The 12,731-nt window shown below is 43.2% G+C and overlaps 1 protein-coding gene across 1 annotated transcript; it reads right to left on the reverse strand.

The window, feature by feature from the left end:
• LOC144141840 (uncharacterized) lies at positions 1 to 8,204 on the reverse strand. The gene is made up of 4 exons (XM_077673328.1): positions 8,081 to 8,204; positions 6,738 to 6,921; positions 3,567 to 3,714; positions 1 to 130 (listed from the first exon to the last, which is right to left on the reverse strand). The coding sequence occupies exons 1-4, from the start codon at positions 8,160 to 8,162 to the stop codon at positions 41 to 43; spliced, it is 504 nt and encodes a 167-aa protein (XP_077529454.1). The 5' UTR covers positions 8,163 to 8,204; the 3' UTR covers positions 1 to 40.
• Between the last annotated feature and the right edge of the window lie 4,527 nt (positions 8,205 to 12,731).

Consider the following 12,731-nt stretch of genomic DNA (forward strand, 5'->3'; position numbering starts at 1 on the left):
TCTTCGATGAATATTCAAGGCATTGTAGTAAAAACAGTTCTCAGTCTACGTCAACTTTGACGGGTAGTGAGACACATTCAACTGTTTTCCCGTCGTTCTCAACTTCTAGGGTGACAACAAGATTCCCGTCCTGAAACACAATATACAATAAACAAAACAATTTCACAAAGTCCGTTTACACGTGCAAAGTGTGCTTGCTACAGTGGCTACAGAGTGTTGCTGATACAGTAAGCGACTTATATTCAACCACAGCATTGTATTACTTAGACGTTTTTCTGCTGGGTCCAAGGACGTGGTTTGGCTCCTGGCCCTGTTAGCCGTTTTCTCGGGGAGGCGAAAGAATAATACACCAAGGTATCATTATTTCGGAGCACGGCAAAGAACCTTACGTGATTGAAATTAGTCTAGAGCCTTACACTACGGTGCGCCTGATAGCCTTAAGTATAGCTTCTACCTGTATAACCCCCTTAATTTGGATGTCCTTTCAATGGCCTTTATTTGAACAATTCCGTATGCCCCCCTTATGCACAGAACAAAATATACACAACATAATTTCAAAAATCGTGAAATAAGGTGTCAGCAGAAGTTCTTTATACGTGATCTTCAATGGCGCTCATCATAAAACACTTTGTTCGTGAACTAACGCTCAAGGCGTCAGGGGTGTGCTTCTTAGTCCGAGTTTATTCATGGCGATATTCACGGTTTAAATATTTCATATTTGTTGAGGCATCTTTTTTGCCAAATTTAGCCCTACAGTGTGAGACCAAATTCCTATTTTATTTACCTACGTAGCTGATAGAGCTTGTCCCTTTAATCTGGCGAGACCCGCAAGAAGCCAGACGGATACATGTGATTATTTATGTTTTGCATGTTAAAAGGGCGTCAACATATTTTTAGGATAGTCCTGTGATGAAACCTTCTTGCGGATTCTTCTGCTTCTGGCATTGGCAAAGAAATACTTTCTTCCACCCATTGGCATTGTTGGCAAAGAACTACTTTCTTCCACCGATGCAGTACAGCCAGGCAAATCACAACGCCTGCTATTGCTATTAGTGGAGGTGCAGGGTGAAATCTTAACCGGTGTTTTATTCTTTTTTCATGAGGGTGATCAATAACCGCTTTTCAAACCACACGGCGGGAAATTCAAAACAAATTTATGAAAATAATTAAACACTAATATTTTCGATGTTTTCAAAAAGAAAACTTTCCGTTATGAAACCCGGCTATATTTGTCCACTACACATTTCATATAGATAATATGGTGTACTAAATATTTGTGAGTCGCCTTTCATTGCGCACTAAGAATAATTTGTTTAACTAATATTTGGGTGTGCCTCCACCAGTGCATTATATTATGTTCATTAGACATTGAAAGTTTCAGCCAAATGTTTTTTCAAAGATGAAATTCTGAACCCCTACCACCTGTTCTGCACATCTCGCGTAATTGCTAATGCAAAGATTAATCAAGGGTCTGCAATGGGTCCTGACAGTTCCTAACTCTGCTCAAGGCTTTTTTGTCGACCTTTTTCGAAATACTTACAAACATTTATGTCACGTTGCGGATTAAACACTATTCTCATTGAAATTGCAAGTTTTCAAGTTGTTGTGTGCCATCCAATGCACTTCAGCTTTCTTAGGGGACAAAACCGACTGAGGAGAGAGAAAGCATGTGAGTCGGAATCCCCAGAAGGATTTTCCGTAAAAAAGCATTTAAGCAGTAACAAGCCAGGAACTCTAAACAACGCACTTTAAAACACCGCATGCTCAGTTACCAGGGGTGTTCGCAGAATTTCATTTTAGTGGAGGACGACTATCGAACAAAGAAACGTTGAGACGTCAAAAACAACACACAAATAAATAAAGAAAACAAAAGTATGGTTTGATACACGTGGTCAACTAAAAAAGCTAGGAATGCCCTGAACGTGCTCTGCATGACCTTCCGATTATTAGATGCAAAGTGTGCGCTAGCGCGCGCTGCTCCTCCACTCCCCTCTCCACACCACCTGTGCGCGCTGCTCCTTCTCTCCCCTCCTCCTCTCCACTTCAGATAACCAGGTCCACGCCGCTGCTCCCTTCAGTTGCTGCTTTCTGTCGAGTCAACGCTGCGCCGTCCGATGAGGTGACAATGGACGCTGGCGTTTGTCAACGTGTCAACGCTTCGAAACGCCAGCGTCGAACAGCCGATTCCTCGCTTCGAAAACTAGAAGCCGCAAAACGTTCCCCACTACTCGATAAATGGAGAAGACATTTATTACGCTACTACACGTGTCTTTACTCTAACAACCAATTAACAGGCTACTACTCCACGGCTTTACATCCCCTCAGGGTTGCCACGAGGAAAGATGGTGTAACTTTTATTCTCCATTTTTGTTTTTCTTAGAATAATTACAAAACGGCTGGTCGTAAACGTAAAATGAACCATGGAAGTTGCGTAAGGTTTGGGCTTATACGTTACAAGAAGAAAAAGTAATAATGGATGATCGACATCCGTACCCCGCTCTTTTTTCCTGGTCTATGGGAGCAATTAACATTTATTCTTCCTCTTTTTCAGCCATTTTTTAACAATACGCAAAGTTGGAGGCCTTGTTCATTACCCCCTTGGCCCCCTTCCGTACGCGTTTGTAAGCCATTTTACACCCATCCACCACCAGCGTATTTGCCTGTAAGATTTCACAGCTGTTTCGTGATAGCATTAGAACCTGCTATTAAAAAAAATTTAATTGCGGCCATCCAAACACTGTCGGCCGTGCCCAGGACTTGTGTTTTTGTTGTTGTTGTTTTTTGCTTTGCCGCCACTGTGCATTACCTGTCATAGCCATGGCGCAAACGTGGCTGCACTATGCTTGAGAGACTACACGAAGGTGAATGTTGCAAGAAAAATGTGGTACACAATACGAACTTTTCGTCACCTTAGTGTAACTCATGTGTTCTGCGGCCGGCAAACTTAAATGTGGTGAATTTGGTTGCTTTCTAAATAAAAATGTTGTAGCTCATATTGCAAGTAGGAGGATCCCTTCTTTGCAACAATTTCAATAACAGCTTTTGTGCCGTTGAACCTGCCGAAATTCCATCTTTGGGTTACAAAACCCAAATGACTGAGCTAGCTTCGCAAGAACGTTCAGAGTTAGCTTTGCTAGGAGATTTTGTAGTTGTTTGCTATGCGAACTCATTTAGCACCTACACTGACCACCGCTTCACTTTTAGGGTAATTAACGCCTGCGATTATACTTATGGATGTCGCCCAGATGACGATTAATCTGTCTTTAAGCCGATGTAAAACTTTTTCTGTTTTGTTTTTGCACTGTAAAACGCAATTTGTGCACGTGCATTATTATGCGCCGTGCGGATCAATGAATTTGGGTCAAACTGCTAGGAGCTATATTGCGCCCTCCGTACTTTACCTCTCAACTAATTCCTGCTACCATTCTTCGCTCAACTGCGTAGGTAAATAATCGGCTTTTAGAGGTTCGTAATGCATTTTTCTTCTGGTGGGAGCGGTTAGTGTAATCGCGTGACGCAAAAAACCGACACGAAAAGTTTAAGAAAACTCTTAGAATTTTTCCTACCCCTAAATATTCTCTCGTGAGAATATTATCCGGAAGAGGGAACGAGAGGCGAGCTGTGTATTTTCCCGGTTCGATGGGGCACCTGTTGTCCCAGTCAGCATTAAGTTCTTCCTCTGCAGCTGTGGCTCCATTGCACAGCTTCAGGTTACTGAAAGCACGAGCAACAGGACATTCTGATCACCGACAAAAAAATCAAAACCCCATTCTTAAGAATAAGCTGGTGAAAAGGACAAGCTATCAACAGGCTCACGCCTGGGCTCGCGCCTCCCTTCCCCGAGCTGACAGCCCCCAAGCAGAGTTTCCTGTTCCTGTCATGCCCACATATTCCGAAATTCTAAGCTACTACAAAGCAACCCGAATTAAATTCCCACATCCTCATCCCAAGTTGCAAAGACAGGATCAAACAGCACTCCGCTCAATCCAAACGAACACCTTCCCTCACCTCTCCCGTCTACACAAACTGTACCCAACCCAATACCCGAAGCTGTGCCCCAAGTGCTACCCAGTAGCCACCCTCTACCATACGACAGCAGGGTGCCACCAAATTCCCAAACACCCTCTAACAGAGGAGCAGTGGAGTGAGGCACTGTCTAGCGCCGACTACGACGAGCAGTGCCGAACGATCGCCAGAGCAGCCACCGGCGCCCTGGAGACTGGAGCCCTGGACTAGGGGCACCCACCACGTCCAACTACCCAACAAACATAATAAAGTTATTTCTCTCTCTCTCTCTCTCTCTCTCTCTCTCTCTCTCTCTCTGATGCAACCACCAGAGTCAAAGGACAAAGTACACACTTCTTCGCACACGTCACAGTGTCATAGTTGTAATGTGTTGTATATATCATTTCCTGCATTTCCCTGCAGTGCAATAAATACCATGTGACGAACCAAACAAATCAAAATGGCGCCATGAGATAGACGTCGGCTTCGAATCCGAAGTCAATGGCTTCGTATGTGCGATTCAGACCACGAGAAGCGTTTCTCTGTTTTTTTTTTCTTTTTTGAGGCGCTTTGTGCTTCGTTCATCATCGTCATCGTTTTGTAAAACCCATTGTACAAAGTTGGCTTTCCTGCAGTGTGTTTTCGCTTTTAGGTGTCATCAGCGAGGCATAGCACGTTGCGCTTTAAAAGTTGTGAGAAAACTCTCGCCGCTAGACGACTGCAAGCCACCCGCCAGGACATTTACACTTCAGATAAGCAGAAAGGGGTGGGTAGCTCACATGAAGCAAAGCGAAGAATGCGTTGCTTATTAATGTTCTGTCTTTAATCGACCTCTTCACCTGCGAATGGAAAACTCCATGCGTTGGTAGTTCCGCTTACCACAAACGTAGACTGGCAAAGAGAACAGTATGTGTTAATCCAAAACATAGTGGGAATATTTACACTTCAGAGAAGTACCGGCCATTTATGGTATACGACGCGCATCATGTACCAGCTACGCCATAAGCAAACTAACATCGATGCCTCCAGATACATTACAGTTAAACAATCACGACCCATGCGTAAGCAGCACCCCGAAATACTGCAAGAATACGCATTCCGCACGGAATCTTTTAAACACTCATTCTTCCCAGCCACCATAAGGGAATGGAACAGCTTAGCAGCCATGATTACTAGCAGCAATTCTTTAAATATTTTTTCACCTCTTTTTGAAGCACATTTGCGTTCGGAACCCTAACGTTGCGCTATTGTAGTCATCTTTGCAAAATCGGTTGTTTTTAGGCTTTGTTATTTTGACTCTTTCGCACTGTAATCATTTGGATGTAGTACAATTATTGTTAAAACTTTGTTGTTAAAACTTGGTTAGAACTTGTTTGAATTTGGTTGTTAAAAATCGTGAGAACTTGGTAGCATCAATGTAACGCGTATCCTAAACGATGTATAACTTACGGATGTTTTTATTGTGTGCTTTTATTGTGTGCTTTTATTGTGTGCTTTTATTGTGTGTTTTCCGATGTCCTTCCTGCGAAAATCCCGACAAGGGATTGGCAGTATTTCTAAAAATAAAAATCTTGATAAGGGTATACAGATAACGATGCAACAGAATTAATAAAATATTTAGTTCAATAGAGTATTGATGTACCGCGTTGGCGGAAAACCAGTTACCTTATATGCATCCCTGTACACACAATACAGTAATGTGGTACGATGTTTCCGAAAGCCCGTAATAGGATCTGTATATGTATGGCTATCTCCCTTTTTCAAAAGCAAAACCAGCCATGCATTTTATTTGAAATGCCTGTTTACAGGCTTCTAGGCTTCAAAGCTGGCCGAAGAAGGAAATCGCGCAATGGCTACGTAACCTCCGCTAGAAGGCAACTGCCGCCCTTTCTACGTATATATGCGTGATAACACAACTGCGGCAATGCAGTGCCGCAGTTGTGTTATCACGCAAACTACGCCCAATATTTTGTGTGCTACAACGCCTTGCACGATTGAAAAAAAAATAGACAGCATTTGACCAACAGAGAAGCTGTTAGCCACTAATTAATTGGTCGGTAATTTTTGTGTCGACGTCTGTGCCTTAGCAATAGACATAAAAGTGCGTAAATTCTTTAGAATCGCCGAAATAGCATACAGACCTCCATTTTCTCACAAAAGAAACAAACAAGTATAAGACGCACTTATTGCTTATAAGCCGGCCGGGACGATCCCATTAACCAAGCCAACCATGTATCGTACACCGTTTTCGTACCCCAGTAACTAATACTGCTGCGCCAACTGCTGTCGTGGCAGCTCGCCTCGAAGACAGTTGCCTCTCTAGTTTTTGATGTATAAAAAAACAACCCGCTACCAACTGATTTCATTGTCATCTCAGCATCTCTATGCGTAGGCCACGCAAACCTAGGAATCTGGAGAGCACCGCCAATACGACTAGCGACAAGGAAAACAAAGACAACAATGTTGGCAACGGGATAATCGCTGGAAACACGTCCGAAAAGCTGAGACCCGCTGCCAAAATTTAGAGCACAAAAAAGCGAAACCCTGATCGAAAGTTGTTTTGTCCTTAAATTTGTGCAAAATTCTTCAACGAAGGATTCTTCAACGAAAAATTGGTTTCTTCAGCAAAGAAATCCATTTTTATTTTATTTCTAGCCTTATACTCGAGGATACGAAAGGACGGGGTTACGTTTTCTATGGACTTTAGGGGCATCAATTATACCACCACTCACCACGGCCAGGGAGGCTGGATACATGGAAGCTCCGTGCCATCCGCCCTGGTAATCCTGATGTGCAGCCTAGGGTCGTCATTTAACTGCTCGGTAAAACTAATATCTGCTTTACCGGTTAACGTGGTGCCCAATGTGGCGCCTTCGATAGTGAAACTTGAAATGTTCAGCAATTGTTCTTCTTGGCCTGAAAAAAAAATTATTTCCAACGAATGAATTCCCTTGTTCACTTTAAAACTCGGTGTTTCCTGGCGTCTTATTTCTCATACATAACAACATATACACACAAGCTTCGTAAGCATTTTAATAATGGCGCTCTTCAATAAAATCCTAACAATAAAAATCTGCTGTTTACGCGCACAACTAAGGCCGAAAAACAGAAAATCCGAATAACTGAACGAATCTACCTTTACGGTATCGGTCGGCGAATTTACAGTGACTTAAATAATGATGCTGCCCTGTTTCTATCAGTTTACAAACAGCCATAATGCGATTAGAAATTCATAGAGGATCCGTATATTAAAAAGGAATGCGAACGTCTAATGAAACACAGTCAAAAGAATTCCGCATATTTGACTTTCTCAATTATTGATCGCAATTGCTTGAAATAGCATGCCATTCAAAGACAGTTGCTATGTTCTAAAAAAACGTGTAAAAGCCCCTTGTTAAGTAATTCCCGTGTATTTGTATATCCTGCTCTGCGTACCGTTTCTTATTCTGTTTTTTGTTGATTCTTCAGTGTGCAAAATTACACCATGTTTTTGAAGTTGGCTTCGAAGTTGCTTGAACTGTGCAGTTCTCGTCGCGTGCGCTAAAACAAGGTGTTATTGTCCTCAAATGCTGCATAGCAATGCAAAATATAGAGGACGCAAGGCTATGGTACGCGTGAGATAGTCAGCTCTTGCCTCACTTACCTTGGCAGCAGTGTGCATTTTCCTATTGTATACTGAATGTACAATTACTGAAAACATTGCCTGTTAGAAAAAATTGGATCGAATTGAACTGAACTGAACAGATACTTCTAGTCTAATTTTTTTTCTAACACCGTATATACTTTACTCGCGGTGAGAACACCGGTGTGGTGTTCGGCCATATTCACTGACACCACCTCCAACCCCGAGGTTCGCGGCAACGGAATATTGATAATAAATTCTGAGCACGGCGATCACTGAAATGCTCAGAATCCACCCCGACATAGGTTTCTTTTCTTTTTTAATCCGGAAGAACGGCGGGAAATATAAACAGAGCGACTGTACTCCACAGCCCCATAGCTTTTGCCCCAAAAATAAAACTGTGGATACGAATACGTTGAATCGTGCCTAACTGGACATTTCAAGAGGATTTACCTGGACATACAGTCAGCTCTGGCGTCTGGGTTTCTGACGTTGAAAGGCCAACAAGGGCTATCAGGTAAATGGGAGCGATCATCTTGGATTAATACCCACGAGACTCAAAACCAGCAATACCACTGTTCCCATCAATGCGAACCTTTTATGCACACTCGTTTCGTTGGTTCAGTTTTTCGTGCAGTACAATAAGCCAAAATTTGTATTTTGAAACACGGCAACAGTTTACGAAAACGACATAGGTCACCCGTCGTTTAGTATGTGGATAACAACGGATGGGCAGACGATTTACAGGATGCATGTCGAAGCGTGATGGATCTATATCCTGGCTTCCATTTGGTTTTCCTCCACTGTGAACATCCTGCCTTTACCAAGGATAACCGCACATATGCTGTGTTTTCTGTGTTTTCTTTTTTTCCCAGTGAGTATATTTTTTACGCTATACTAACCACCACCTTTCAAATAACCTATGGCGTGAGGACCTTTGGAGGTGTTTTGATAAATAAATAACAAAGCTTCCTGCGTACAGGTGGTATTAGAGCACCAATTGCTGTCGGGAACAGCGCCATACGCTTTGAAAAACAACACCGGCATGTGCAAAAACTACGTGGCCAGGTGAGCTCAACATATGGACTCTGCATGGTAAGATATGCTAGTTTAGACATATCCTGTGTCTTTGAAATCCCGACACTATATTCGCAACGCTTAACTTTTTTTCTTCTGTGAAATAACTGTTATGCTTGCTCGTTTCATTGAGCAGATGTAGAAACTCAGACGCTTCACGAGGCTTCCCGGGATTTCAACTTTATAACTAGCCTGCGCTAAGGTTCAACCAGTGCCGGTCTTAGGGGTGGGCGACCAGTGCGGTCTCACAGGGCGCAAACGAGAAGAGGGCGCCGACATGCACTCAACACCCCTCCCCCTTCTCGTCCTCTCCTCCCGCCCCTTCCATATCTTCCATCCATCAAAAGAAGAGACTTCGACAGTGCACTATGAAGTCAGGCAGGAAAAGCCTCTGTCCGAATCATCCAAAAACGAGTGTGCGGCAGGATAATTGGCCGTTCCAGAAACCGCCTCAGGAGCAGTTGGGACGTGGCTTGCTTAATCACAAACCGAATCCAAGTATAACTTTTGCGTTCCGACACATTAAAGTGCCTTAATGCGTTTCAGTACCAAAACTTACGCTGAAAGGACGGCTTTTCTCGAAGTTTTGTTACCGGCATTAAAAAAGTAAGCTCTACCGAAGGTATTAAAAAAGTGACGTAGAAAATTCAATTGATCTTATTGTTGTGTAAACAAAGCTGTTGTTGGCAGTATTAGGCAGTCTTAGTTTCATGTGCGTAGAAGATTTACGTACGTAGAGCGTTCACCGATGACGAGTGGGCATGCGCAGAACTGAAAGGGTCGCCGTGACTCCCACCGACGTATTTATGAGAGCGAGAGAAAAAAAAAACAATTATTTCCCAGTTTGTTCACTAGGGCAAGCCAGCACTCCACCCTACACGTCGGCCAGGAGCCCTTGCGTCCTCGCAGCGTTCTCGGCTATATGAGCGGACCTGAGTTGATCCGCTGGGTCTAGCGGCGCAGTAAGGCCTCCCACTGGTTATCACCGGCTATTTTGCAGCCATGAGATTCGAATTTTTACGTTGAAGTCTTTGTGTTGTTTCCGCACATGGATGAAAGAAAAGCTTTCTCTCCATGCTTCCTTACGTAGAGTTGACAAACATGCCGGGGCCCTTCCCTCCCGATTCGCAGCGATAACCGCTTTGTCGCTAATCTCTAGATGCGGTGTCGTGTTCTAAGCTGTTGACAGGGGCGTAACTAAGGGGGGGGGGGGCAGGCGGGTACAAGTGCCCCGGGCGCCACTTGGGAGGGGGCGCCGAACCGAGTACTCCCAACATGTGTCCGAGGGAAAGAAGGGGTAGCGGGTTACCGTACGTCACCAACGCGGAGCGGCACTGCCGTAAAAGTCGCTGTTGATAAGAGCGCCAGTTTGGGCTTGTTGGCACGACTTTGTAGCAAAAGAAGAGCGCTGAGGAAGGCAAGGACGACAAGGGGGTGTAACAAATGGCGCTCAATGCCGCGTGACGCACACGGGGCGCTAGCGCCTCGCGTACCTCCCGGCATAGCACCCCGTATATGCCCCCCTCTGTCCGCCCTTGTCTTCCTCAGCGCTCTTCTTTTGCTACAAATGTCGTGCAAACAAGCCCAAATGGGCGCTCTTTTAAAAAAAAGTAATATAATAATAATAATAATAATAATAATAATAATAATAATAAGCAATCAATCAATCATTTATTTAACGTGCCCAGGAACAACCGAGAGGTCCTGATGCTGGTGCACAAAAAAAGAAACAAAAAAAAGCTGTGAATAACACAACAGAACAAGATAACTGTTCAGAAGAAAACTATAAGAGACACAATGAGTACAGAAATATTAGGACGACAGGATAAAAGTAGATTAACACAGTTATAGTACCGTGAACGAGCTTGAAAAGAAAGAAGAGATCGGCGCGATTTCGCCGGCAGCGAAGTGAAGGCAGTGACAATAGTTCAACGGTGTTAGAACACGAGCCAGAGTCATTTTTAGCGAAGCGATGGTTGTAAACGCTAAGAAATTTTTTCTGGACACGCTCAACTACGTTACGTAAGGAATAAGAGATGCCATTCCAGATCACAGATGCATACTCAAGTTGAGGAAGACATATTGCGGTGTACAATTTGCGGAGTGGCATAGGAGAATTGAATTCTCTCGATATTCTACAAACACAGCCGAGAGAACGAAGACCCCACATAGCAACACGCTTAGTATGAGCTGAAAAATGCAAGGTGCTATCAAAGAGAACGCCGAGATCATTGATCTCACAAACCCTACATAAAGGCACAGAATTGACAGAGTATAAAAAAGATACGCTAGATGATGTGCGAGTGAAACTCATGACTTTTGTCTTTGAAATATTGAGAGAAAGGTTATTGTTATTACACCAATCTGAAAAAGAACATAAATCAGACTGCAACAAGCGACAGTCGTTAAATGAATGAATTTCCCTAAATATCTTTATATCATCGGCATACAAAAGGAAAGAAGAATTGCGAATGGCAGAAGAAACGTCGTTAACATACATTAAAAAGAGGAGTGGGCCTAATACTGAACCCTGAGGTACACCACTGGTCACTTTGTAAAAGGAGGACGTTTGGCCATTGACGGCAACATAACATGATCTGTCACAAAGGTAGCTATGCAATAGATTCACAACAGCGGTGTCAACATCAAAATGAGCAAGTTTAACCATAAGGATTGAGTGACTGACTACATCGAACGCTTTGCTGAGGTCACAGTAAATGGTGTCGACCTGTCCTCTCTGGAATACAGGTGTAGATATTTGCGTCATGAAACTGGCAAGATTAGTGATGGTTGAGCGGCCAGGGACAAATCCATGTTGATTATTATTCAATGAGTTTTTCACATTAAAGGACAGTATGTGGTGAAGGGCCAGCTCAAAAATCTTTGACATGGCACAGAGAAGAGAAATGGGTCGATAATTCGAGACATCAGTTTTAGAGCCAGACTTAAATACTGGAAAAACACGAGCAATTTTCCACCTGCTAAGAAATGTGGAAGTAATTAGACAGTTATTAAATATGCTAGACAGTACTGGGACCAATATAGTGCTATAAGCTTTTAGTATGGCTGAGGGGATACCATCTGGACCACATGACAAGGATGGTTTCAAGCGCTTAATGCATTCGCTGATTAGATTTTCATCTAGCGACAGAGCATTGGGTGTGTTGATTTCCAAATGTTGTTCGATAGTAGTGCTAGAGTCAGAGGCTTTATAAACGGAAGAGAACTGCGTGGCAAAACAGTCAGCGACGGCTTGTAGTTCTGCTCCATTGGAGTCCAGTAGTATTAAAGGCTCTTCACTTTTGTTAGACCGTTTGCGTACATACTTCCAGAACTCAGCCGGCCTGTCAGAGGCGCTTTTTTCTAAGTGTGAAATATATGAACTGTGATCCCGTTTATATAGGCGTTTACAGAGAGTTCGAAAGCATCGGAATTCTTCCTTGCGCTCGAGAGATGGAGTGCTTTTAAGCTTTCTGTGTGCGCGATCTTTATGCTTTAGAGCACTTATAAGTTCAGACGAGAACCACGGGGGATATTTATGGAGTTTAGGAGTATATTGTGGAATATATTGGCGCATACTGCTTAAGATAAGTTCCGTAAGCTGATCTACTTGGTCATCAACATTAGTTTTTTCAGTTACCAGAGACCAGTCAATGGAGGATAAGTCACGGTGTAAGCCAACGTAGTCACCTCTTTCGAAAGCAAATCTGGGCGATTTGTTGATGTTATTTCGAAAGCTCTGTTTTTCCCCTGACAGAGAGAGTGTTATTTTAAGTGGTGGGTGAAATTTATCGGGACGAACAAGAAAAACGTCAGAGAGTGACACTTCAATAGACTGATTGTTCGAAATACACAGGTCTAATATGTTACCGCAAGGATTGGCAATAGAATTATGTTGTTGAAGGGAATTAAAAGCAAGAAAATCTAATAGCAGGCCGCACTTATTCTCTATGTATTGATGGTAATGAGAATATTTAGGTGTTCTCCAGTCGATACCAGGGGTATTAAAATCACCAATAACAACAAT

The sequence above is a fragment of the Haemaphysalis longicornis genome, unplaced genomic scaffold (genome assembly GCF_048455015.1).
Source record: "Haemaphysalis longicornis isolate Haplotype H1 unplaced genomic scaffold, Haemaphysalis longicornis Haplotype H1 scaffold_6, whole genome shotgun sequence".
NCBI lineage: Eukaryota > Metazoa > Arthropoda > Arachnida > Ixodida > Ixodidae > Haemaphysalis > Haemaphysalis longicornis.

What these genes read in the sequence shown, in the direction of transcription:
- LOC144141840 (XM_077673328.1), bottom strand. Translation starts at nt 8,162, where the DNA reads ATGATCGCTCCCATTTACCTGATAGCCCTTGTTGGCCTTTCAACGTCA. An exon ending in AGAGCTGACTGTATGTCCAG is followed by an intron (nt 6,922 to 8,080) that starts GTAAATCCTCTT and finishes TTTTTTTTTCAG; the next exon opens with GCCAAGAAGAACAATTGCTG. An exon ending in TCACGAGAGAATATTTAGGG is followed by an intron (nt 131 to 3,566) that starts GTAGGAAAAATT and finishes ATTGTGTTTCAG; the next exon opens with GACGGGAATCTTGTTGTCAC.